The following is a 27,037-nucleotide window of genomic DNA, read 5'->3' as shown; positions in this document are numbered from 1 at the left end:
TTTTGAGGGTTTCTTTTGGGAAGTGGAGAGGTTACTTCATAAGTGTAAGGGCCCTGAAAGACTGTCTTCCTGTTCCAGTCACACCAGGAAAGGACTAGGGTGCATGGGTTGATGATCCCTGTATGTCCGCGAACAGCCTTTGCATCTGATCAGAGGATGGAGCAAAGGCCGCAAGCTAAAGAGATGGAACATGAGGGACCAGGCAACTTGGGAAAAAATGAATCCAGCATGACAAGGCAACTGAATGGCATTTGCTCATATTCCAGAGAATGGACAGGGAACAGGTATGAAGGGAGCATAAGAGAAAGGAGATGAATGATGCTGGTATAGAGTTGCTTAGTTGAAGGAACCTCAACGAAGAGCAGGGAGCGATTATTCTACAATGGCATCTAGATATCCAGATTTAATTACAGAATGATAGCATAAACCTGCGCCAGTGCCCAAATGCAGGCACGCCCACTTACATTTGTACGCAACAATCTGTCAGGCATTTAAACATTTCCCTGCTGAAAATCAAACTCTCCCCTCTGGCCACGTGCCAAGAAAGGGTAAATGCGTGAGATACTGGAGATTACCAGGAAGTAACATGAATGTCCTTGAGGAGGCTGATGAACCTTTCCATCAGTGGCACACATAGAGGTCCCAGTAAGTTGTCCCAGTTCGACTGCATGTATTCTGAGGCTCTGCGCTGTGCGTCGCTCTCGCAGCAGAAGTAATCGGCACATGGCGTTACGATGTATGGAATAAAGTAATAGTTCCCACTGGAAGCCTGCAAAATTAAAAATCAGAGAAGACACATCTATAAGTGATAAGAATTCACCATCAGACAATGGGGTAAGGGGCTAGAGCATGTGGCCCCCAAAGTCTTCCATTGCGGCCCTGAAATAGTTGGCTGAAATGCTCTCCAAATCCTGTAAATGCGTTATTTTCTATCTCGCCCACTTGATATACTAACTGCAAAGAATCTCTTCCGTGTGTTACTCAGGTGTCTCAGTTATAGAATTTGCTATTGATGACAATCCATAATAAAGTGAGTTTTTAAAATGTATCCTTCAAGTATTGAACAATTAATATTTTTATGTTTAATAGCCACTCTGAACATGCAGGTCAAGGTGGTTTGCAAAATTAGTAATATGTGTAAGTAGGGTTACCAGATTTTCCCGAAGGAAAATCCGGACCCATGGCCACGTCCCAAGGCCCGCCCTGTTCCGCCTGTGTCACGCCCCATTCTGCCCCCAAGCCCTGCCCATAGACACCATCCGCGCATGCACGGACGTGACGCAATGTGAGGACGCTCCTTCCCGATGCAACTTTGACAGGAAGTGCCGGGTTTTATTTATTTATTTATTTAGATTTTTATCCCGTCCTCCCAGTAGCTCAGAACAGTCTACAAGTGAACATACACAATGGAGTGTAATTAGATATATAAGATATACAATAGGTTTAAATGTTTGGACATACAAGACTGTGCAGTAGTTTAAATACAGGAAGTATACAGCAAATTAAGAGAAGAGTTTAAGTATAAGTAGTTTAGTTTAAGTACAAGTTATTTGAGTTTAGATACAATTTATCAGAGTACAGACTAAGAGAGGACTATACTGAAATTTAGGGAGAAGATAGACAGGAGAGAGAAGAGAGAGGTGGGGCTTAAGGGGGGGGTGTAGACTGAGGGTGAACTTTAGTTGAAGAGGAGGGTCTTTACCATTTTACGGAACGTCAATAATGAGTTCTGTAGTCTGAGTTGAGGGGGGAGTTGGTTCCAGAGATGTGGAATGAAGTGGCTGTAGGATCGTTTGCGGGCAGTTTCTGAGAGGAGGGGCCTTCCGGGGGGAATGCATAGGCGTATCTCCGATTTTGAGCAGAGGTTGCGAGTGGGGGTGTTATGTAAAGGGGAAATTTGGAAGCCTGGTAACCCTATGTGCAAGCTTGAAATTTTTTGGTGGTCCTCAAGCTCTCTCATAGTCGCACTGTGGCCCTTTACATGAAAAAGGCTGGAGACCATTGGGCTAGAGAAATGTGAATTTTCAACAAAACAGAAACATATAGCAATCCTGTAATGGGAAATTCAAAACATTTCAGGTGTTACAGGAGGAATTTAAACTTCTGATACTCAGTTTCCTGCATGGCTTCAGCTGTAGCAAGCACTTTGGGTTCCAGTGTGGGCCTACCTGTGGTTATGCTACTGGTAAGGACTCTGTTAGAACTCTGACTGATCTGATTTATGAACGTTCCAATTTGCAAGCATTCTTAAGGTTAGGGTTACCATTTATCGGGCCGCAAAAACCCAGACACAAGGCCCCGCCCTGTTCTGCCTCCAACCCCGCCAAGTTCTACCTTTGGCTCCACCCCATTCTGCTGTAGCCCCTCCCAGTTCATCCTCCAGTCCCGCCCCCACAAACCTCCTCTCTTCTTGCCTGACAAGCTCCAGCCACGTCTGGAGGGCCTGGAGCATGCACAGATGTGTGCGAAGTCATCCACACATGCTCAGATGCTCTTCAGAAGCAGCTGGAGCTTGTCAGGGCTTTCCAAAACCCGGCCAAACTGTCAGGTTTTGGAAAGTCCATCCAGGACCCTGGACAATCCTCTAAAAAGAGGACATGTCTGGGTTTTTCCGGACATCCGGTAACCCTACTGTGATGGGGCCTGGGGTAAGCCTAGCGTTGGAAACCTGGATCCCGCCCCAGGCGCAAGAATAGCGCTCTTTTGAGGACCACTCTGGATTGAGCACAGAGGAAAAAAACCAAACTCTCCACCAATAATTCACAGTTCCAAGATTTATTATCCAGTTCACCTTGCACTGGTTCTAATACAGCCACACTGGCTGATGATGCTTGGAAAAGATTTATCACATATAAAGTCCTCTTTTACAGCAACTTTTTGCATCAATCAGGAAAGAACCCCCCCCCCCCCCCACACACACACACACACAACATTTCCCTTTAAACAGGGTTTCTTGCTCACAGTTCTGCTGCCATGCTTTGCACAGTTCCTGACAGGAACCCCCCCCCCCCCCCACACACACACACACAACATTTCTCTTTAAACAGGGTTTCTTGCTCACAGTTCTGCTGCCATGCTTTGCACAGTTCCTGACAGGAACCCCCCCCCCCCCACACACACACACACAACATTTCCCTTTAAACAGGGTTTCTTGCTCACAGTTCTGCTGCCATGCTTTGGCACAGTTCCTGACAGGAACCCCCCCCCCCCCCCACACACACACACACAACATTTCTCTTTAAACAGGGTTTCTTGCTCACAGTTCTGCTGCCATGCTTTGCACAGTTCCTGACAGGAACCCCCCCCCCCCCCCACACACACACACACAACATTTCTCTTTAAACAGGGTTTCTTGCTCACAGTTCTGCTGCCATGCTTTGCACAGTTCCTGACAGGAACCCCCCCCCCCCCACACACACACACAACATTCTCTTTAAACAGGGTTTCTTGCTCACAGTTCTGCTGCCATGCTTTGCACAGTTCCTGACAGGAACCCCCCCCCCCCCCCCCACACACACACAACATTTCCCTTTAAACAGGGTTTCTTGCTCACAGTTCTGCTGCCATGCTTTGCACAGTTCCTGACAGGACCCCCCCCCCCCCACACACACACACACAACATTTCTCTTTAAACAGGGTTTCTTGCTCACAGTTCTGCTGCCATGCTTTGCACAGTTCCTGACAGGAACCCCCCCCCCCACACACACACACACACAACATTTCTCTTTAAACAGGGTTTCTTGCTCACAGTTCTGCTGCCATGCTTTGCACAGTTCCTGACAGGACCCCCCCCCCCCCCACACACACACACACAACATTTCCCTTTAAACAGGGTTTCTTGCTCACAGTTCTGCTGCCATGCTTTGCACAGTTCCTGACAGGAACCCCCCCCCCCCCACACACACACACACAACATTTCTCTTTAAACAGGGTTTCTTGCTCACAGTTCTGCTGCCATGCTTTGCACAGTTCCTGACAGGAACCCCCCCCCCCACACACACACACACACAACATTTCTCTTTAAACAGGGTTTCTTGCTCACAGTTCTGCTGCCATGCTTTGCACAGTTCCTGACAGGACCCCCCCCCCCCCCACACACACACACAACATTTCTCTTTAAACAGGGTTTCTTGCTCACAGTTCTGCTGCCATGCTTGCACAGTTCCTGACAGGAACCCCCCCCCCCCCCACACACACACACACAACATTTCTCTTTAAACAGGGTTTCTTGCTCACAGTTCTGCTGCCATGCTTTGCACAGTTCCTGACAGGACCCCCCCCCCCCCCCACACACACACACACAACATTTCCCTTTAAACAGGGTTTCTTGCTCACAGTTCTGCTGCCATGCTTTGCACAGTTCCTGACAGGAACCCCCCCCCCCCCCCCCCACACACACACAACATTTCTCTTTAAACAGGGTTTCTTGCTCACAGTTCTGCTGCCATGCTTTGCACAGTTCCTGACAGGAAACCCCTCCCCCCCCCCCCACACACACAACATTTCCCTTTAAACAGGGTTTCTTGCTCACAGTTCTGCTGCCATGCTTTGCACAGTTCCTGACAGGAAACCCCTCCCCCCCCCCACACACACACAACATTTCCCTTTAAACAGGGTTTCTTGCTCACAGTTCTGCTGCCATGCTTTGCACAGTTCCTGACAGGAACCCCCCCCCCCCCACACACACACACACAACATTTCCCTTTAAACAGGGTTTCTTGCTCACAGTTCTGCTGCCATGCTTTGCACAGTTCCTGACAGGAACCCCCCCCCCCCCCACACACACACACACAACATTCTCTTTAAACAGGGTTTCTTGCTCACAGTTCTGCTGCCATGCTTTGCACAGTTCCTGACAGGACCCCCCCCCCCCCCACACACACACACACAACATTTCTCTTTAAACAGGGTTTCTTGCTCACAGTTCTGCTGCCATGCTTTGCACAGTTCCTGACAGGAAACCCCCCCCCCCCCCCCCCCCACACACACAACATTTCCCTTTAAACAGGGTTTCTTGCTCACAGTTCTGCTGCCATGCTTTGCACAGTTCCTGACAGGAACCCCCCCCCCCCCACACACACACACACACAACATTTCTCTTTAAACAGGGTTTCTTGCTCACAGTTCTGCTGCCATGCTTTGCACAGTTCCTGACAGGAACCCCCCCCCCCACACACACACACACACAAACAGCATTTCTCTTTAAACAGGGTTTCTTGCTCACAGTTCTGCTGCCATGCTTTACACAGTTCCTGTCAGGAACCCCCCCCCCCCACACACACACACACACGCAACATTTCTCTTTAAACAGGGTTTCTTGCTCACAGTTCTGCTGCCATGCTTTGCACAGTTCCTGACAGGAAACCCCTCCCCCCCCCACACACACACAACATTTCCCTTTAAACAGGGTTTCTTGCTCACAGTTCTGCTGCCATGCTTTGCACAGTTCCTGGCAGTGTTCTGGTTTCAAGCGTTTAGCTCAACTCTTTTTAGGCTTGGCACAATTATTGTATTGAGCCCACTGTTTCTTCAAGGAAGTTCTCCCCACCTGACTGCCTGAAGTATGAATATCCCACTGACCCTTCTTATTTCTGGGCAGTGGGCTGGGAACCATCCAGCCTTGTTTTAATGGTCTAAGATTCCCCTCCCAAAAGTTCCCACTATCAGGGATGTGAAATGTGCCAGGTCACTGAATTAACTCAGGGCTTTATTTCTCCTTCTAATGTTAGTTAGCCTTAACCCCTCCCCCACTCATTATGCTTTGCTTGCATACAGGGAGTCTGGTTTAATTTCTGTTGCAAACCAATCCTCACATTTACATATCAAACACTGATTTCTTATACAGTCCCTCATGAGGACAGAAATGTTTCTTTTAAGCACTGTAGACCATTGTTATAGAACAAACTTTCATTACCTTCCCCCACAGAGTACTTTACTGACTCATGCTTCATTCAGGCATTTAGGCCCGTCCTGGGTTTCCTATACAGAATCGGGCCTACACCCGCCCAAAATTAACCTGATTCTGTTGCGGGAGGGACCTTAGGCACCTGGACCAATTAGGCCCTAGGCTCCTGTGGGTTGGGCAGTGGAGGGGCGGGCCCGCCTCATTTGGATGGAGGCAGGCCTGCTGGCCGGACGGTGCGAGAAGCCGTCTGGCCAACTTGCAGGTAAGCCCAAGGGGGGGTTCCGGGGTGGGGGTTTTTGTTGCGGGGGTCTGGCAGGAGGGGTTGGGCACCCTCCTGCCGGCGATCTTAGGGAGGGGCCGTTGGGGGGGTCCGGCAGGAGGAGTTGGGCACCCTCCTGCTGGCGATCTTAAGGGGGGTTGGGGAGGGGAGACTGGCGGCCGTAGCCGCAGCCGCTACACTAATCACGGCAGGGAGATCCTTGCCACGATTAGGTATAGCCACCGTGTAGGCCAGCATTTTGCTAGTCTACGTTGTAAGCATCTCTCGTTCTGCTAGGTTCGCTTAAGGCTACCGCGTAGCCTTAGGTGAGTTTAGGCGGGCTTGCGGGTTCAAATCCCACCCTGCTCCTCGTGATCCTGGGCAAGTCACTTAATCCCCTCATTGCCCCATGTACATTAGAGAGAGTGTGAGCCCCCCGGGATAGATGGGGGAAAAATGTTTGAGGACCTGAATAAGAACATAAGAATTCTAGGCTGGTATTCCTAGGGAATGGTAATTGTTGTCCCAGATAGCTGGCTGGAGGGTGGACCCACAGCTTCTCCAGGAGTCTGGTGAGATGAAGAGGGGGGTATAGAAGCCATGCATCTAGCTAGATGAGAATTACCTAAGTGCTGTGCTTTGAATGCTTAGGAGCTGTTAGTTAGCTAGAGCTGGGGAAGAGTAGGGTTTGAAAAGCTTGGAAATACTGAAAATTTTGAATAAATAGAAAAATTGAAAAAAAGAGGATGGAGTTTTTTTTTTGAGACCAAAGAGACTACTACTACTTATTATTTCTATAGTGCTGAAAGGTGTACATTTTAACATACAATAGACAGTCCCTTCTCAGAAGAGCTAACAATCTCATTTAGAGGTATTACCCGTAGCAGCTTTGAAGCTGACAAAGAGATCTCCCTGGAAATACTGAGGCCTTTTTTTCAACATATTATTTTGGTCAATGACTAAAGTTGTAATATATTTTTATTCCTTTTCTCTGGTATATATAGTTTGAATATTTTTTTGGTACATTGGGATGTTATAATATCAAACAGGGAGAAAGATCTCCACACATGCAAACACAAACAAAGCAGCAGTGGCGATGTTCAGAGTTCCTGATCTGCAACTCGATTCCAAAACTCTGCCTAAAAGTGCGAAGGCTCACGCACGTGTTTCCGCCTCAACGGCCTGCTTCAGGAGACTCGCTTTTCCGCACCAATGGCATCCACGAGAATCTCATCCAGCAAGTATTTCTTTTAAATGGTTACTTCTGACATGTCCAAAAGAAAACACGCTGTGGAAAAGCACAATGCTCTCGACATAGAAACATAGAAATAGACGGCAGATAAGGGCCACGGCCCATCTAGTCTGCCCACCCCAATGGCCCTCCCCTACCTATCTCTTTGAATAGATCCCACGTGTCTATCCCATTTGGCCTTAAAATCAGGCACGCTGCTGGCCTCAATCACCTGAAGTGGAAGACTATTCCAGCGATCAACCACCCTTTCAGTGAAAAAGAATTTCCTGGTGTCCCCGTGCAGTTTCCCGCCCCTGATTTTCCACGGATGCCCCCTTGTTGCCGCGGGACCCTTGAAAAAGAAGATATCTTCTTCCACCTCGATGCGATACTTGAGATACTCGACTTTCCTTTAGCTCTCAAAGATATCTTCAGACAATGGTAAAATTAGACCACATCAGACATGTAAAAAAACTATCATGACCCGACACGGGCCGTGTTTCGGCTGTCGTGCCCTTCTCAAGGGTCCAGTCAAAACAGGTAGTTAGTAAAATGGCAGTTCTTCACTTCGGACTACCTGTTTTGACTGTACCCTTGAGAAAGGCTCGTTAGCCGAAACACGGCCCGTGTCGGGTCATGATAGTTTTTTTTACATGTCTGATGTGGTCTAATTTTACCACTGTCCGAAGATATCTTTAAGAGCTAAAGGAAAGTCGAGAACATTGTCCTTTTCCACAGTGCGTTTTCTTTTGGATTGTGTGGTGAGCCGGAAGTGAGACACTGATTGCATTTGCAATGGAAAGGGGCACTTCCGGCTCACCACCCAATTGTTCCCCACGTATTCACCTTTATAGAATCCCCAGGGACCCCTGAAGGAGACTTTTTGTCAAAACGCGGACCATGTTGGGTCCTGAATCCCTAGCGGACTAGGTCCTTTAAGGCTTTTATGTGGATAACCTATTTTTATGTGGATGATTTCAGTGTACCTTTGGAACTTTGACACTTTCAAATAAAGTCCATTTAGGAACATCGTCACTCCACAGAGTTTTTTTGGTTTTCTCTGGATTTTCTTCTTTGTGGATATTTTGGGGTCAATTCCTTTTGTTTTTTGCTACTTAGGATTTCAAAGTGTTTGAGGCTTGTGCAGATGAGGACGGAGCTTAGGCATTGGTGGAATGAGGCATTATGACATCACAATCTGAGCCCTAGAATGTTGCTACTTGGGATTTTAAAGTGCTTGAGGCTTGTGCAGATGAGGATGGAGCGTAGGCATTGGTGGAATGAGGCATTATGACATCACAGTCTGAGCTCTAGAATGTTGCTACTTAGGATTTCAAAGTGTTTGAGGCTTGTGCAGATGAGGACGGAGCTTAGGCATTGGTAGAATGAGGCATTATGACATCACAATCTGAGCTCTAGAATGTTGCAAACACAAACAGTGTCTCACTTCCGGCTCACTACACAATTGTTTCCCACGTATTCACCTTTATAGGACCCCCAGGGACCCCTGAAGAAGACTTTTTGTCGAAACGCGGACCGTGTTGGGTCCTGTATCCCTAGCGGACTAGGTCCTTTAAGGCTCTTATGTGGATGATTTACTTTTATGTGGATGATTTCAGTGTACCTTTGGAACTTTGATACTTTCAAATAAAGTCCATTTAGGAACATCGTCACTCCACAGAGTTTTTTTGGTTTTCTCTGGATTTTCTTCTTTGTGGATATTTTGGGGTCAATTCCTTTTGTTTTTTGCTACTTAGGATTTCAAAGTGTTTGAGGCTTGTGCAGATGAGGACGGAGCTTAGGCATTGGTGGAATGAGGCATTATGACATCACAATCTGAGCTCTAGAATGTTGCAAACACAAATAGTGTCTCACTTCCGGCTCACTACACAATTGTTTCCCACGTATTCACCTTTATAGGACCCCCAGGGATTCCTGAAGAAGACTTTTTGTCGAAACGCGGATCGTATTGGGTCCTGTATCCCTAGCGGACTAGGTCCTTTAAGGCTTTTATGTGGATGATTTACTTGTATGTGGATGGAATTATTTTATGTGGATGATTTCAGTGTACCTTTGGAACTTTGACACTTTCAAATAAAGTCCATTTAGGAACATCGTCACTCCACAGAGTTTTTTTGGTTTTCTCTGGATTTTCTTCTTTGTGGATATTTTGGGGTCAATTCCTTTTGTTTTTTGCTTGTTCCTTCTTCTGTGGAACATTGGGTCTTGTTTTGCGTACTTTTCATACGTGCCACTCTGCATAGGAGTGAAAGTTCGTCACAAGTGCGATGATTAAGTACAAGTAGTGAGAATTACCAGCAGGCCGTTGAGGCCGAAACACGTGCGTGAGCCTTCGCACATTTAGGCAGCGTTTTGGAACAAAGTTGCACATCAGGAACTCCGAACATCTCCACCGTTGCTTTGCTCACGTTATAATATCGCCATTCTTTGGTTGTGCATATTGACGGCACCCTATGAGGACATTTTTCATAACCATTTGTGTATGACTGTTTATTAAAACTTAATATACTGCTTAACTTTCGCTGAGCAAAAAGAGTTTACAGTTTATAAAAATAAAAAACAAAGGAAATTAAAGAACCCCATTGATATAAAAGGTAAGCCTAAAATCATTCACACCAAGGGCTCCTTTTCCGAAGGCACGTTAGGGACTTAAGGCGCGAAATAGCGCGCGCTAAAATGCCACGCACGCTAGCCGCTACCGCCTCCTCTTGAGCAGGTGGTAGTTTATCGGCTAGCGCGCGCTAATCTGATGTTTGCCCTAAAAATGCTAGCGCACCTTCGTAAAAGGAGCTCCATGAGTTAATTATAACTTTCCATACAAAATAGCATACATAGTTAATGAAATGTAGGTGTGTTATTTACCTCAATGTAAGCCCCCCTCCCCCACCAAACGCCTATTCTGAACATGGATGAAGTGCATATAGACGCACTTTACCCAAGTAAAAGGTGGATTAAAAAAATAAATGTACTATTCTCAAAAATATTTCCTCCCCAAGTACAACATACTATTACGCATAATGACGGGGTTGGATATGCCAAGTATGTTCTACTGTAATGAAATAAATCTATCTATTTTCGGTTACCCCTCACTTTTCTGTTTTACAATTTATTGTTTGTCATTAGCTACGTATGTTGCTACTCTTCGGGATTTCGCCAGGTACAAGTGTCCTGGATTGGCCACCGCAAGGACGGGCTACTGGGCTAGATGATTATTGCTCTATATATTTAATGATATCGCTCGTTTTGTCCCTAGAATGGAGTTCTTCCTCCTGATGAAGCCCGTGTGAAACACGATCGGTGTTGAGGAAGAAAACTGGCCTGTTTTTTCAACTGATAGGGGATTTGTAGAAATGTATTTGTTGGCGATGGGGAACATTCTACACTGGGCTATATTGATTTTTTTGACTATGGACTGAACACTGGAATACACGATAGGGAATTTTTGCACACGGGAATTACCCGACAACCGAAAATGATATTTAACAGCGTTTGCAACCTCCTTGTGAGATCTAATGAAGAATCGTTAAAGATAAGTGATTTTTTTTCTTTTACTAATTTAACATCTGTGATATTTTTGGAGGTAGGTAGAGTGCAATGATGTATGATATAACATTACTTATCTTATACCGTTGCCGGTGTTAAGTGGTGTTAATTAACTGAGCACTATTGTTATGATCATTATTTAGTGGATAGTATGTTTGTTTGATGACTTTTTAAAATGTTATATTCGATTCCTTTTTTATGATTGATATTGAAATGGGAATTCTTGTATTGCATAATCTCCCAGTCTTAAGTTTTTCTTATGTAGCAAAGTAACATGTTATGTTATGGAGGAAAAGTGATAAAGACACCAAAGAACAGCATTGAATACAATAGTTCCTTGTGTCATAGAAACATAGACACATGACGGCAGATGAAGGTCAAATGGCCCATCCAGTAACCATTATCTCTTTCTGAGAATCCAACGTGCCTATCCCAGGCCCTCTTGAATTAAGACACAGTCTCTGTCTCCACCACCTCTTCCGGGAGACTGTTCCACGCATCTACCACCCTTTCAGTAAAAAAGTATTTCCTCAGATTACTCCGGAGCCTATCGCCTCTTGACTTCATCCTATGCCCTCTCATTGCAGAGTTTCCTTTCAAATGAAAGAGATGCGACTCATGCACATTTATATTATGTAGGTATTTAAATGTCTCTATCATATCTCCCCTCTCCTGCCTTTCCTCCAAAGTATACAGATTGAGATCAGTAAGTCTGTCCCCATATGCCTTATGATGAAGACCACACACCATTTTAGTAGCCTTCTGGACTGACTCCAGCCTTTTTATATCTTTTTAAAGGTGCGGCCTCCAAAATTGTATACAATATTCTAAATGAGGTCTCACCAAAGTCTTATACAGGGGCATCAATACCTCCTTTTTCCTACTGGCCATACCTCTCCCTATGCAACCTAGCATCCTTCTAGCTTTCGCCGTCACCTTTTCAACCTGTATGTCATTGAGTATCGATGACTGTAGGTACGAGTGGAGTAAGCGAGTGGGGCTGCAAACTGAAGAAACTAGGGTTCAAATCCTGCTGAAAGTCCCTGTGATCTTGGGCAAACCTCTGTTGCATCAGGCTTGGCATTCTGATGACAGGAAAATCTCTACTGTTCCCACGTGTAACTTGAACTGCTATTGAAAAAGGCATGCACTAAATGCAAATCCAGTTCTTTTAAAATGTTTCCATAAAACATCAGCGTCAGTCCAGCAAACTGTTAGTCGAACACAGAAAAGACCACAGTTATGAATAGCCCGCTGCCAAGAGACTGCAGAGTGCCTCTCCACGTTAAAACATTCCAGCTGCATCTCACTGCCATAAGCTCTGGATGCCTTCCCAGGCTCAATGTTTACTAAGCTCAGTCTCTCAAGTGTCTGAGTTGGGCACTACATATTTTTATAACAGAGAAAACAGGTTTCCATCACACTCACACAAATGTTGCTACTTTTGGGGGGTTGCCAGGTACTAGTGACCTGGATTGGCCACCGTGAGGGCGAGCTACTGGGCTAGATGGACCATTGGTCTGACCCAGTAAGGCTATTCTTATGTTCTATTGTGAGCCAAGTATAGGACAATCAAGCCATTGTGACATCACTGCTGAGGTTGGCTCTTAGGCATTGGTGGAATGAGGCATTGTGACATCACAATCTCAGCTCTGGAATATTGCTACTCTTTGGGTTTCTGCCAGGTACTTGGGACCTGGGTTGGCCACTGTGGGAAACAGGATACTGGGCTTAATGGACCTTCAATCTGTTCCAGTATGGCAGCTCTTATGTGAGCCATGTATAGAACAATCAAGCCATTGTGACATCACTGCTGAGGTTGGCTCTTAGCCATTGGTGGAATGAGGCTTTATGACATCACAATCTCAGCTCTGGAATGTTGCTACTCTTTGGGTTTCTGCCAGGTACTTGGGACCTGGGTTGGCCACTGTTGGAAAAAGGATACTGGGCATGAAGGACCTTCGGTCTGTCCCAGTATGGCATTCTTATGTTCTAATGTGAGCCAAGTATAGGACAATCAAGCCATTGTGACATCACTGATGAAGTTGGCTCTTAAGCATTGGTGGAATGAGGCTTTATGACATCACAATCTCAGCTCTGGAATGTTGCTACTCTTTGGGTTTCTGCCAGGCACTTGGGATTTTTCAATATTCGTGGGCCAGCTCTGCCCCTAACCCCCGCAAATATTGAGGTTCTGCTGTACTTCACAAAATGCAAAAGTAAGGTTTCTCCACTCTGACTTCAGCAGGGAGGGAATCCCAAAGGAAAGGAGCAATAAAACATAGAAACATAGAAAGATGATGGCAGATAAGGGCTACAGCCCATCAAGTCTGCCCACACCATTTGCCCACCCTCTTAAGTTTATTGACCCCCTAAAGTATAATTGTAATTATACTGTCACTCTACTGACCTGCTCATTCAAGTCCATACCCTAGTGACCCTATCCCTTGGCATGACCCTCGTAGGGATCCCACATAGGTATCCCATTTGTTCTTGAAGTCTGGGATGCTGCGTGCCTCGACCACCTGCACTGGAAGCTTATTCCAATGCTCAATCACTCTCTCCGTAAAGAAGTACTTCCTGGCGTCTCCATGAAACTTCCCTCCCCTGGGTTTGAGCGGATGTCCTCTTGTAGTCGAGGGTCCCTTGAGAAGAAAGACATCATCTTCCACCTCGACCCGTCCTGTGATGTATTTAAATGTCTCAATCATGTCTCCCCTCTCCCTACGCTCTTCGAGAGTGTAGAGCTGCAATTTGCTCAGTCTTTCTTCGTACGGGAGACCCTTTAGCCCCGAGACCATCCTGGTGGCCATCCGCTGAACCGATTCAATTCTGAGCACATCCTTACGGTAATGTGGCCTCCAGAATTGCACACAGTATTCCAGATGAGGTCTCACCATGGCTCTGTACAATGGCATTATGACTTCAGGCTTCCTGTTGACGAAGCTTCTTTTGATACAACCTATCATCTGCCGTGCTTTAGATGAAGCCTTCTCCACTTGAGTGGCTGCTTTCATGTCAGCACTGATGATTACTCCTAAGTCTCGTTCTGCCGTAGTCCTGGTTAAAGTTTCTCCATTCAGGGTGTAAGTTCTGCAAGGATTTCCGTTACCGAGATGCATGACCTTACATTTCTTGGCGTTGAAGCCCAGCTGCCATATCAAGGACCAACTTTCTAAAGTGTGCAGGTCTTGCTCCATAGCATCCTGTAGATTATAGCCGTTTACTATATTGCATAGTTTGGCGTCATCAGCGAATAAGGTTACCTTGCCTTGGAGCCCTTGAGTCAGATCCCCAATGAATATGTTGAAGAGGAGTGGGCCCAGGACTGAACCCTGTGGCACTCCGCTAGTCACCTCCGACATTTTAGAGAGGGTACCGTTGACCACCACCCTCTGAAGTCTGCCACTAAGCCAATCTTTAACCCATGCAGTTAGAGTCTCTCCTAATCCCATCGATTTCATCTTGTTCAGCAGCCTGCGGTGTGGGACGCTGTCAAACGCTTTGCTGACGTCCAAGGCCGAGTGTACTGTTGATTCCAACTCTGGAACCATGCAGGCGTGACCACTCACATCTGCTGAACGGCAAAACTGCTCTCGCCTAAATGCAGCAATTGTGCTGGAATAGTTGCCACACGCTTCCTGCCTACGTGCATGTCCACCTGTGCTATAGAATTTCGATGCCATCTTGAAAGAATATTGCTTCGCTCAATGACTCCACTTTCCAATGCCTGGAGCTGAACGTGTTGCATCCCCTCGGAGATTTCTAAAGTGGGATCATAAGGTAACAGTTCATAATACTGAGAATCTCGCAGTTGCCGCAGCGCCTCAGCGACATAAAATTCCGTGTCTAAAACAACTATTCCCCCCTCCCTTGTCAGCTGGACGTATGATTATGGAAGTGGCATTGGATAGATCATGAAGAGCTCGCATCGGATCGGGGTGGCTTCCAATCTAGTGATGTCATGTTTGACCAAATTCTGAAAAACCTATATGTGAGGATCCAAAGGTCTGGAAGGATTCCATGTGGAAGGTCTGTATAAACCCTGAGGGACATTACCTTCAAGTTCAAGTTCAAGTTTATTAGTATTTGATGAATCGCTTATTCGGTTTGCTAAGCGATGTACAAAATTATAAAAAGAAATAAAATTACAAAAAAGACAAACCAAATGACAAAATTCTTGAAGATAAGACAAACTTGAATTGGGAGGAAAGGAGGGGAAAGTTACAATTTTTTTAGTGGAAATAGACAAAAAAGGAAGAGAACAATGGGGAACGGGAAAGATAAAAATCTGAGAATATTTAACAAATCTAAAAATTAAATGTTAAAAGCATCTTTAAAAAGATAAGATTTTAAGGATTTTTTAAAGGAGGTGAGATCCTTTTCATTTCTAATATATTGTGGCAATGAGTTCCACCATTGCATATCTTGATCTTTAAAAAATAATTTTAGACTGGTATACGCCTCAAATCATAGTTACAAACGCCATTTGGACAGTGTTTTTAATGGAGGTATCCGGGCTTAAATATCTTTAGCCTAGTATAGATAGAGGACCTGATGGGCCGCCACGTGAGTGGACTGCTGGGGACGATGGACCTCTGGGTCTGACCCAGCAGAGGCACTGCTTATGTCCTTATGTAGTCTGAAATACAGAGCACTGCTTCAGACTAAGGGGGTCCTTTTATCAAGACGCGGTAGGCGGTTAACGCGCGGAATACCGCGCGTTCAACCACCTGCCGCACTAGTCGCTAACGCCTCCACTGATGAAGCGTCAGTTTTTTGGCTTGCCGCGGAGGCTAGCGCGTGATGAAATATCCGATGTGCTAACCCCCCCCGTAGCACGCCTTGATAAAAGGAACCCCAAGGCCCTCTTTTTACATCGGCGCGCTAAGTGTTTTAGTGCAGTTTAGCGTGTGCCAAATCAACGGGTGCTCTAATGCGTCCTTAGGATAACTTGCGCGTGTTTGGCGTGCGCTAGAAAGCTTAGCGCACCTTTGTAAAAGAGGGGGCAAAGCATTAGTCATTCTTGATTATTGATAAGGCAGAAATCTTCAAAAGTGGAAAAGCACCATTAGTCACAAATACAAGTGTCTCGCCCTCAGACCAAAACTAGTTCTTCACTAGTCTAGTGCCTGCTGGAGCCTGACCAGGACTTCTCTCCGCCCTGACCTTAACATGACAATAATTAACCAATCGTCCGCCTGTGGACACTGGTGTCAAAATACCACCATGGTAGGTAGAATGAGGTCAGGGGTTTCCAGCCTTACTCCTGTGACATCTGTCGGACCAAAAGAGAACACAGCGCCTGTTGGATGTACGGCTAACAAACTGGGGGAAAGAACAAACAGACGGGGAAGTTTTTGATATCTACCAGCATCAATAACAGCCGAGAAAAAACCCCTGTGATTTCCGCCAAAAGTTAGATGGAGAAATCGGCTTTTTAAAAAAAATATTTGAAGCCCAGACTCTGTTTTTTGGTGATAAAATGAGAAAACCAGATGAACTTCACTAAAGGGTCCTATATCTTTTTCAGACTGTGGGGAACCACAAGTACTAGGGGTCACTCGGAGTAATTGAAAGGGGACAGGTTTAGAACAAACACTAGGAAGTTCTTTTTTACCCAGAGGGTGGTGGACACATGGAACGCGCTTCCGGAGGTTGTGATAGGCCAGAGCACAATACAGGGGTTCAAGGAAGGTTTAGATAGGTTCCTAAAGGATAAGGGGATTGAGGGGTACAGATAGAAGCAGAGGTAGGTTATAGAAATGGTCAGGAACCACTTCACAGGTCATAGACCTGATGGGCCGCCGCAGGAGTGGACCGCTGGGCGCGATGGACCTTTGGTCTGACCCAGTGGAGGCAACTTCTTATGTTCTTATATCAAGCTGCGGTAAGGGGTTTAACGCGCGTAATACCGTGCGTTAGACCGCCTGCCGCGCTAGCTGCTAACGCCCGCATTGGGCAAGCGTTAGTTTTTTAGCCGGCCGCGGGGGTTAACGCGCGATGAAAAGCCCGACGCGCTAACCCCGCTAGCGCGGCTTGATAAAAGGAGCCCTAAGTTTACTTAACAGTTTGAATAGTAGAATAATCCCAAATCTCAATGTAATTTGAAATATGTGATAAGTTGATGCTGAAACTGTTAAGGAGATTTACCCCCCCCCCCCCCTTTTACAAAGCTGCATTGGGCTTTTTTATCGCCGGCCGCGGCGGTAAAAGTTCCGCCGCTCACAGGGAGCTGAAACCGACACGGCCGACGATAAAAAAGCCTAACACGGCTTCATTAAAGGGGGCCTTAGTGCTACACATCTGTTTTTTTTACCATTTTATGACCAAGAATGACCCCCTCCCCCCCCCCTAATGAAGGCAAATTTGCTAAACACGGCCCAGGTTGGGTCTTCAGTAAAGTTACTTCTTCATTCCCACTTTTGGCTGACATCATTGCTTTTTTTTTCCTCTGATCTATATTTACCAGGACTCCACAGACATAAGTGTATTTTGAATATCAGACTACCTTTGTTTCTCAGCATCAAAAATGAATAGTTGCCCAGAATCGGAAACTCTGTTTTCCTTGTAATGTTAATATCAGTAACACATTCACACGGATAGTACAAAAAAGATTCACTTGGACAGTTTGTCTCCCCGGGTGCGCAGTCGTATCTTGAATAGACTACATGCGTATTCTATCCCGCCTGTCTGATTTGGGAGGGTGGGGTTGGGGGGAGTGGGGTGCTGGGCGGGGTTTTTGGGGGGGTATGGGGGGGTTGGGATACTATGTAACCTGAGAGGACATCAGAGTCCAGTCCTCTTGGGGGTAGGGAGCTTTGTTTTCTATATTTGAAATGTTTTTGCCCTGCTGTTTCTTTGTGATCTGGTTGTTGCTTAATAAAAACAGATTTCACATAAAAAGATTCACAACTACCACCCAAACTAGATAAACCGCACACCGGAGGAAAAAGCCTGAGACAAGGGACCCTCCCACCACCACAATGAATGGCGTAAGGTAGTCAGGCAGAGAACCTCATAGGCATTAAAAAAAAAAAAACCTCCCCCCCCAAAAAAAAAAACCTCTCAAAGTTTTGTGCAGTTAAGTGCAAGCATGTATCACAACAGTGGTCAAAAAGTGGTTTAAATAAGATAAACCCCAAACTTAGCTTTAGAACTCGATCGGGTGTGACCAATCCAAACAAGAGCTAGAAACAGAAAGAGTTAGAAATAGAAAATGCAAACGTGAGGATCCAACCCTGCCACTAGTCACACCCTATGTGAAATGCTGGCCATCGTTGGTGTTCCGATCGAGCTTTAAAGATAAGTTTTGCACAAAACTTTGAGATGCCCTGCGGGAGGTTTTTTTTTATGCCTATGAGGTTCTCTGCCTGACCACCTTACACCATTCATTGTGGTGGTGGGAGGATCCCTTGTCTCAGGCTATTTCCTCCTGTGTGCGGTTTATCTGGTTTGGGTGGTAGTTGTGAATCTTTTTTGCACTATCCGTGTGAATGTGTTACTGATATTAGCATTGGATTATTCACGTCACCTGAGTTCCTTGTAATGTTATGGATTTTCTTCTCCTATTGCATGGCGGATTTTCTTTCCTCCTTTTTGTCAGTAAAGATTTCTCTTGTTTTGGAACATTTTCCTGAAGTGCGGACTATTTTTGATTGGCATGAAAAGGAGCAAGTAATCCCCTAGGGATAGGCAATTCCGGTCCTCGAGAGCCACAGGCAGGTCAGGTTTTCAGGATCTCCACAATGAATATGTATGAGATGGATTTGCATGCACTGCCTCCTCGAGATGCAAATCTATCTCATGCATATTTATTGTGGAGATCCTGAAAACCTGACCTGGCTCCGGCTCTCGAGGACCGGAATTGCCTACCCCTGGTCTAGTAAATGAGCACAAGTATAGAGAAACCAAGCCATTGTGACATCACCGATGAGGTTGGCTCTTAGGCATTGGTGGAATGAGGCTTTATGACATCACAATAGGAGAGGAGCTGCTGAAAAGTTCTCAGCCCAACCAAGGAGAGAAGGATGTGGAGCCATGAAACTCACAAGTTATTCCACACTTGACACTTTTCTTTTCAATGAGGCAAATGCATCTAGTTACACAGGGGCAGGCAATTCTGGTTCTCGAGAGCCGGAGCCAGGTCAGGTTTTCAGGATCTCCATCACGAATATGTATGAGATGGATTTGCATGCACTGCCTCCTTGAGATGCAAATCTATCTCATGCATATTTATTGTGGAGATCCTGAGAACCTGACCTGCCTGTGGCTCTCAGGGACCGGAATTGCCTAGACCAGGCATGGGCAACTCTGGTCCTCGAGGGCTGGAATCCAATCGGGTTTTCAGGATTTCCCCAATGAATATCCATGAGACCTATTTGCATGCACTGCTTTCAATGCATATTCATTGGGGAAATCCAGAATTGCCCACCCCTGGCCTAGACCTACAGCCTCCCAGTCATTTCTGATCCTGTCCCAAGACCCAGTTTCCAGACACTGCAGTGGGTGATTTTTGCTACAATATATGACAGTGAACCCCTTAGCCCAGTGTCCCGCAAACTTTCTGAAGCCTTGGCACCCTAAACTCAGTTGGAGAGCCTCTGGAAATGTGCAGACGTTGACACAATGATGTCACGCGCATGTGTGATGTCATCATGTCGACATCCACGCATGCGCAGAGCCTGCTATTACTATGCCGGTTGGAGGAGGAGGGTGCAAGGAAGAGGAAAGGCACCAGCTCTGGCTGCCTACAGGACATGCCTCTACTGGGAACAATCCTCATAAGAAAAGGAGTTACTTGTATCTATGTTTCTATTAAGAAAGTGTGGGACAGGCATGTGGGATCTCTTAGGAAGAGGAAGGGATAGTGGATGCTGTAGATGTGCAGACTGGATGGGCCATTTAGTCTTTATCTGCTATCATGTACCTAAACCATAAAGCTCTATGACCTCACAATGCAGGTGTAAAGAGCCTTAACCAATAGGGAGAGGAGGAGATAGTGAATGCTGCAGATGGGCAGACTGGATGGGCCATTTAGCCTTTATCTGCCATAATGTTATTATGTTTCTATAACCATAAAGTTCTATGACATCACAATGCAGATATAAAGAGCTTTAGCCAATAGGGAGAAGAGGAGATAGTGGATGCTGCAGATGGGCAGACTGGATGGGCCATTTAGCCTTTATCTGCCATAATGTTATTATGTTTCTATAACCATAAAGTTCTATGACATCACAATGCAGATATAAAGAGCCTTAACCAATAGGGAGAGGAGGAGATAGTGGATGCTGCAGATGGGCAGACTGAATGGGCCATTTAGCCTTTATCTGCCATAATGTTATTATGTTTCTATAACCATAAAGTTCTATGACATCACAATGCAGATATAAAGAGCTTTAGCCAATAGGGAGAAGAGGAGATAGTGGATGCTGCAGATGGGCAGACTGGATGGGCCATTTAGTCTTTATCTGCCATCATGTATCTATAACCATAAAGCTCTATGACCTCACAATGCAGGTGTAAAGAGCCTTAGCCAATAGGGAGAGGAGGAGATAGTGGATGCTGCAGGTGGGCAGACTGGATGGGCCATTTAGCCTTTATCTGCCATCATGTTTCTGTTTCTTTTTTAAAAGCGAAATAGTGAATGCTATTAGAAACAAAATATTAACTATAACCTATCTATCTTAAAATTCTTTGCTGAGATATCTGCACAGTATGGCTCAGCAAACTCAATGTCAAACTACTTCTCTCAGGAAAAATAACAGCAGGGCAAGCGACGAAAGGATGTGTTCATAGCATTGACAAATCCAGGCTGAACTGAGCAAGCTGTGCCAGGGAGCTCACAATAAGATAAGCCTCGCCACACCTACTATATTTAATAGATGATGTAACAAAGGCAATACGTACCCTGCCCCACAGACAGCTGTGGTACTCAGGAGGCACGTGGACCCGCAGGAAACCTTTGCTGTTGGTCCCAGAAGCCTACTCCAAAGTGAAAGGTAACAAGAGTGGGCACATACACACACACAGATAGATCAAAGAAGAGGCACATACAACAAAGGAAAGAAAAGACAGAGGAACAGAAATTATTAACCTAGCAGGAACTCGGGGGAGATGAAAAAGCATGCGAGTGGAAGAACAGACGTTGAACTATTGTACGCCAGGAAGACTTCCTACCTCCTCGCTCTTCGTTCTCAGACTTCAAGGGCTGCTGGCAGATCAGGTTTTCAGACTAGTTCTCATGAATATGCTTGAGAGAGATTTGCACACGATGGAGGCAGTGGGCATGAGAATCTCTCTCGTGAATATTCATTAGGGATGTCCTGAAAACTTGACCTAATAGCAGTCTTCAAAGACTGGGAATGAAGACCAATACCCTATGAAATCAGGACAGATCCCCTGCAGTACCTGAAATTAGCCACTTGGGGGCTCTTCTACGTTATACAATTCATGCATCCAGATCGGGTTTCCCCGAAAATAAGCCCTAGCATGATTTTCGGGGTAGGTCTTAATATAAGTTCTACCCCAAAAATAAGCCCTAGTCCCTGGATTCGCCAGTAGCAGCGCTTTCTCTGCCCCCCCCCCCCCCGCCTCCGCCGGCACCCAGTTACGCAGCTGAACCTCCACTGACCCTCCATCCTTCTCTCGCATCCAAACCCCGCCGATTGCGAGCCATACCTCCCTCCAGAGCAGCGTAGGGCCGGCAGCACTCCAAAAAGGCTGCTTGGTGGCTTTCTCCCACCGGGGCCTTCCATGTGCCGTGTTATTGATAACATCATCAGTGATGTGGCAGAGGGAACTCCCTGGTGGGAGAAGGCTGTGAAGCAGCCTGTTTAGAGTGCTCCCGACCTGACGCTGCTCTGGAGGGAGGTATGAATTGCTCGCAGTCGGCAGGGTTCGGTTTGGAGGGAAGGATGGAGGGTCAGTGGGGGTTCGGCTTCGCGGTGGGGGTAGGTGCTCAAGGGATCTGCTGCACAAGGGATGGGAGGGAGGGAAGGATGGAAGCTGGGCAAGGGTTCTGCTGCATGAGGGATGGGAGGGAAGGATAGAAGCTGGGCAAGGGTTCTGCTGCACAGGGGGATGGGAGGGAGTGATAGAAAGCTGCAGAGGGAAGGCACAAGGGGCTGGGTGAGAGGGGAGGCAAAGATGCTGCAAATGTGGGGAAAAGAAAGGAAAGAGGAAGAATTGGGGTGAAGGAGAGGAAGGGAGAGATGATCATGTACATGAAAAAAATAAGCCCTACCCCGAAAATAAGACCTAGTGTGTTTTTTGGCCCCCCAAATTAATCTAACACACTGTCTTATTTTCAGGGAAACTCGGTAGAAGTTTTTTACCCTTTTTTGGAAATAGAAAAAAGGCAGGACTTTAAGATTAAATATACCCTTTTCTACTTCCCCTTCGTAAAGTTTTTACATCTCGTATTTTGGAGATGGGAAGTGCAATACAATCAAATGAAGGCTGAATGAATTGTAAAAGTTGGGGAGATTATATTTTCAAGCCCCCAGCGTACACTTGACCACTGTTGACCATGAAAAAGTTTCACTGTGGACCCTCTGTTATTCTTTTTCATATCTTCATGACTTTGTACATTTGCCCAAATTGCATCATGGCCTCTCAACATAAAAATTTTTGAGTAGAGGCACTAAAAAAAAAAAAGATTAAAAAATTCCTTGAAATATTAGTTAACCCTTTTCCCTAGAAATGTTCGAGTATCTGATTTGTAACGCGTTCTGAGTTCCTTTTTTAGAGGACAGGCTAAAAAATTGAATGAATAAATAAAAATATACCAGAGAAAATATAACAATGACGCAACTGAGTTTTCCCATGTACAGTTCTGGTAGCTATAAGAATCTTTTGGAAATTTCAGCGGTGTGTGGTCAGGGCCTTCAGGGGATTCGCCTCACCCCCCTAAAGGCTCTGAGGGCACTGCTCTGAATTTGATTGGTTGAGCAGGCAACAGGCAGATGCTGCTCAGTCAATCAAATTCAGATCAGTTCTGTCGGGGCCTTCACGGGGTTTGGAGAATCCCCAACCCAAGACCCCTACTCTTTTTTTTTTTTTTTTCGTTCGATGCGATTTAACTGGTTGAGCAGGCTGCCTACTCAACAATCAAACTTTATCAAGCAAAAAGTAAACCAACAAACAAAAAATAAGGCGGGGCTGTAGAGCTGGGAATTCACTGAATCCCCTGAAAGTCTTCACCGCAAGCCACTGAAAACGATTCACATTTTTATCAATGCAATTGACTTCAGCCATGAAGTGCAAAGTAGGAATTGGACAGTTTGCACTTTCTACACCCCTCAGGATTTTGTAGACTTCAATCATATCTAATCTAATCTAGTCTTTGATTTATATGCCGGGTCATCTCCCAACGGAGCTTGACTCGGTTCACATGTAATTAAGACAAGAGTACATAAGAAGAGCATGAGAGAAGTAAGAGCTGTATTATTATTATTTCGGAATACACTAGATCAAAAACTAGATGGAAAAAGTCCCAAACTGTTAAGGTAAATGAACAAAAGGACTTAGAAAATTTTATCATCAAAATAGATATTAGTCTCTTAAGCTCTCAGACGCCTGCGTTAGCTTTGTCATTGTCTATAAGCCAACTAGAGCAGGAACAATGGTATCTTTCATCGAGCTTTTAGAGCTTTTTTAAGTGTTTGTTGAAGAATTTTTTTAAATATTTTAACATTTTATGCAAGTAAAACTTAATGCAAAAAGATAAAAATGCATTAAGAAATCAAAACCGGCACTTAGCTTTAAACTGTATTCGCCGGTATGGAGTTCAGATAATCACCCAACGGGCCCCGTTTCACCCAAGTAAGGGCTTCATCAGGGGTCGGATTATTGCTCTGAAAAGTATGAAACATAAAATCAATATACAGACATCTATTTCAACATTTAATTTAAAAAAATTCTTCAACAAACACTTAAAAAAGCTCTAAAAGCTCGATGAAAGATACCATTGTTCCTGCTCTAGTTGGCTTATAGACAATGACAAAGCTAACGCAGGCGTCTGAGAGCTTAAGAGACTAATATCTATTTTGATGATAAAATTTTCTAAGTCCTTTTGTTCATTTACCTTATTATTATTTCGCCCGTCAGCCATCTCTTTTCCAGGCTGAAGAGCCCTAACCTTTTCAGTCTTTCCTCGTACGAGAGACGTTCCATCTTCTTTATCGTCTTGGCCGCTCTTATTTGAACCTTTTCTGGGCATTTTCAACAAGCAAACGTGGATGGATTCTGCCCTCTGAAGTAACCCTTGTATGCGTACAACTCGGCCATCTCTACGCCATGGAGAATACCAACAGCCACACAAGACACTTGCAATATTTCACTATGGACAAAGGTATCAGGCTTCAAGAAAGCAAGAGATAAGCACAAAGGATGTCTGTTAATGTGAAAAACTCACTTATTTCAGAAATCTTTAACAGACTCATCTGTTCCAAACTAATGGATGGAGTAGAGACTATGGGCTCCTTTTACTAAGATGCTTTAGGGCATTGACGCGGAATAGCGTGTGCCACAAAGCCCCGCGAGCTCGGCGCTGACGCCAGCATTTGAGCTGGCGTTAGTTCTAGCCGTGTAGCACGGGGTTAGCACGCGCTAATCTGCTGAGTGCGCTAAAAACGCTAGCGCCTTAGTAAAAGGAGCTCTATCTTACATGCTTTATTGTAGTTATGAAAATTTTGTTATCCAAGTCGAGTCCTTTTCGAGGGAAGAGCTGGTATCTAAAACTAAAAATTGGATTGGATATCTGGGAGAGAAAAGGGGTTTGCAGACTGGAGAGGCTGTATGGTCTCTTGCAGCTATATTATAATTCCGAGTGCATTTTAGCTTCTGGAAAGAGATCCCACCAACGGTGGATAAGTAACTGCACACAGCCTGTAAAGTAAGCGTTGATCAGCTTGCATTCCCCACCACACTGCAGAATGTGTCACGGATGCCAAGCCAGCGTCAGTTTCTTGGCTCTCATTCGAGGCATCAGCTCCCCTTTCAAAGTTCAGAAACAAAGCTATTCTCACATGAGAACATAAGACTAGTCTTACTAGGTCCACCTAGCCCAGTCTTACTGGGTCCACCTAGCCCAGTAGCCCGTCCTCACGATGGCCAATCCAGGTCCCTAGTACCTGGCAAAACCTACAGAGTAGCAACATTCCTACAGAACCCCCAAAGATTCTAGAACCCCCAAAGAGCAACAAGATTCTAGAACTCCAAAAAGTTTCAACATTCCATGCTAGCGATGATCCAGGCCAAGCGATGGCTTCCCTCGTGTCTTTCTCAATAACAAACTATCCTCCAGGAAATTGTCTAAACCTTTCTTAAAACCAGCTACGCTCTCCGCTCTTACCACAACCTCTGGCAATACGTTGCAGATATGATCTATTCTCTGAGTGAAAAAGAATTTCCTCCTATTGGTTTTAAAAGTATTTCTCCGTAACTTCATCGAGTGTCCCCTAGTCTTTGTCATTTTTGACGGCGTGAAAAATTGATCCACTTGTACCCGTTCTACTCCACTCCGGATTTTGTAGACTTCAATCATGTCTCCCGTTAGCTGTCTCTTTTCCGGGCTGAAGAGCCCGAAACTCCTTAGTCTTTCCTCGTACGAGAGAAGTTCCATCCTCTTTATCATCTTGGCCGCTCTTCTTTGAACCTTTTCTAGGCATTTTCAAACAAGCAAACGTGGATGGACTCTGCCCTCTGGAGTAATCCTTGTATTCGTACAACTCAGCCTTCTCTAAGCCATGGAGAATACCAACAGCCACACATGCATTTTAACAACCCATCCTCATTGTCCTATTTCAAATAAGCAATATCCAGGACTACATGTCCCAGCATGTCTAGGGGCTGCTAATTGATACGAGGGGGTGCTGGAAAGTTCTCAGCACAACCAACCAACTTCCTAAATTCTGAGTTATTTTGCCACTGTAGCTGAAAAGAGTGTTATCTTCGTTCGTTAAGTGCCAATTCGCAGAAACATAATTCCATGTTTTGCCATTGTTTCAGATCATTGATTGAACCATATCCACGTCTTGGTTGGGCTGAGAACGTTTCAGCACTCCCTCTTATGTTGCCAGGTACTGTGACCTGGATTGGCCACGGTTGGAAACAGAATACTGGGCTTAATGAACCTTCCATCTGTCCCAGTATGGCAACACTTATGTTCTTAAGCCTGGATCAGAAGAACGACCCTGGCACCTAGAGACTGGCTATAATGCTACCATAAGGACAGTGCCATGAGGAGAATGTGGCACAGTGGTTAGAGCTACAGCCTCAGCACCCTGAAGTTCTGAGTTCAAATCCTTGTGACCCTGGGCAAGTCGCTTAATCCTCCAATGTCCCATGAACATTAGATAGTCTGTGAGCCCACTGGGACAGATAGGGAAAATGTTTGAAGTACCTGTATGTAAACTGCTTTGAGTGTGGTTGTATAACTTCAAAAAGGCGGTATACAAGTCCCAATCTCTTTCCCTGATGTCATAATGCCTCATTCCACCAATAAGAGCCAACCTCATCAGTGATGTCACAATGGCTTCATTGTTCTATACTTGACTCACGTCTGACTTTGCATTGGGGGAGAGTGTGGAGCAGTGGTTAGAGTTATGGCCTCAGCACCCTGAGATTATGGGTTCAAACCCTGCACTGCTCCCTGTGACCTTGGGCAGGTCACTTAACTCTCCACTGCCCAGGTACATTAGAAAAATTGTGAGCCCACCAGGACAGATGAGGAAAATGCATGAAGTACCTGTATGTAAACCACTTTGAGTGTGGTTGTATAACTACAAAAAGGCGGTATAAAAGTCCCAATCCCTTTCCCTGATGTCATAATGCCTCATTCCACCAATAAGAGCCAATCTCATCAGTGATGTCACAATGGCTTCATTGTTCTATACTTGGCTCACGTCTGATATTGCATTGGGGGAGAGTGTGGAGCAGTGGTTAAAGCTATGGACTCAGCACCCTGAGGTTGTGGGTTCAAACCCTGCACTGCTCCCTGTGACCTTGGGCAGGTCACTTAATCCTCCACTGCCCCAGGTACATTAGAAAAATTTTGAGCCCGCCAGGACAAAGA

The 27,037-nt window shown here is 45.5% G+C and overlaps 1 protein-coding gene across 3 annotated transcripts in view; it reads right to left on the bottom strand.

Annotated features, from left to right (window-relative positions):
* Positions 1-27,037, bottom strand: part of MAP3K15 (mitogen-activated protein kinase kinase kinase 15) — a 220,792-nt gene that overhangs the window by 99,691 nt on the left and 94,064 nt on the right. For 2 of the 3 annotated variants that reach the window (XM_033948236.1, XM_033948234.1), the window contains exons 4-5: positions 20,869-20,943; positions 576-769 (exon numbers count right to left, since the gene is read on the bottom strand). In XM_033948236.1, coding sequence (XP_033804127.1) covers positions 576-769; positions 20,869-20,943 — 269 coding nt within the window. The remainder of the gene's footprint in view (positions 1-575; positions 770-20,868; positions 20,944-27,037) is intronic. The other variant, XM_033948235.1, reaches the window with a different exon arrangement.

Source organism: Geotrypetes seraphini, chromosome 6 (genome assembly GCF_902459505.1).
Source record: "Geotrypetes seraphini chromosome 6, aGeoSer1.1, whole genome shotgun sequence".
In the NCBI taxonomy this organism is placed as follows: Eukaryota; Metazoa; Chordata; class Amphibia; order Gymnophiona; family Dermophiidae; genus Geotrypetes; species Geotrypetes seraphini.
Note: the sequence above shows the minus strand (reverse complement) of the source record. Positions and strands in the feature narration are given on the sequence as shown.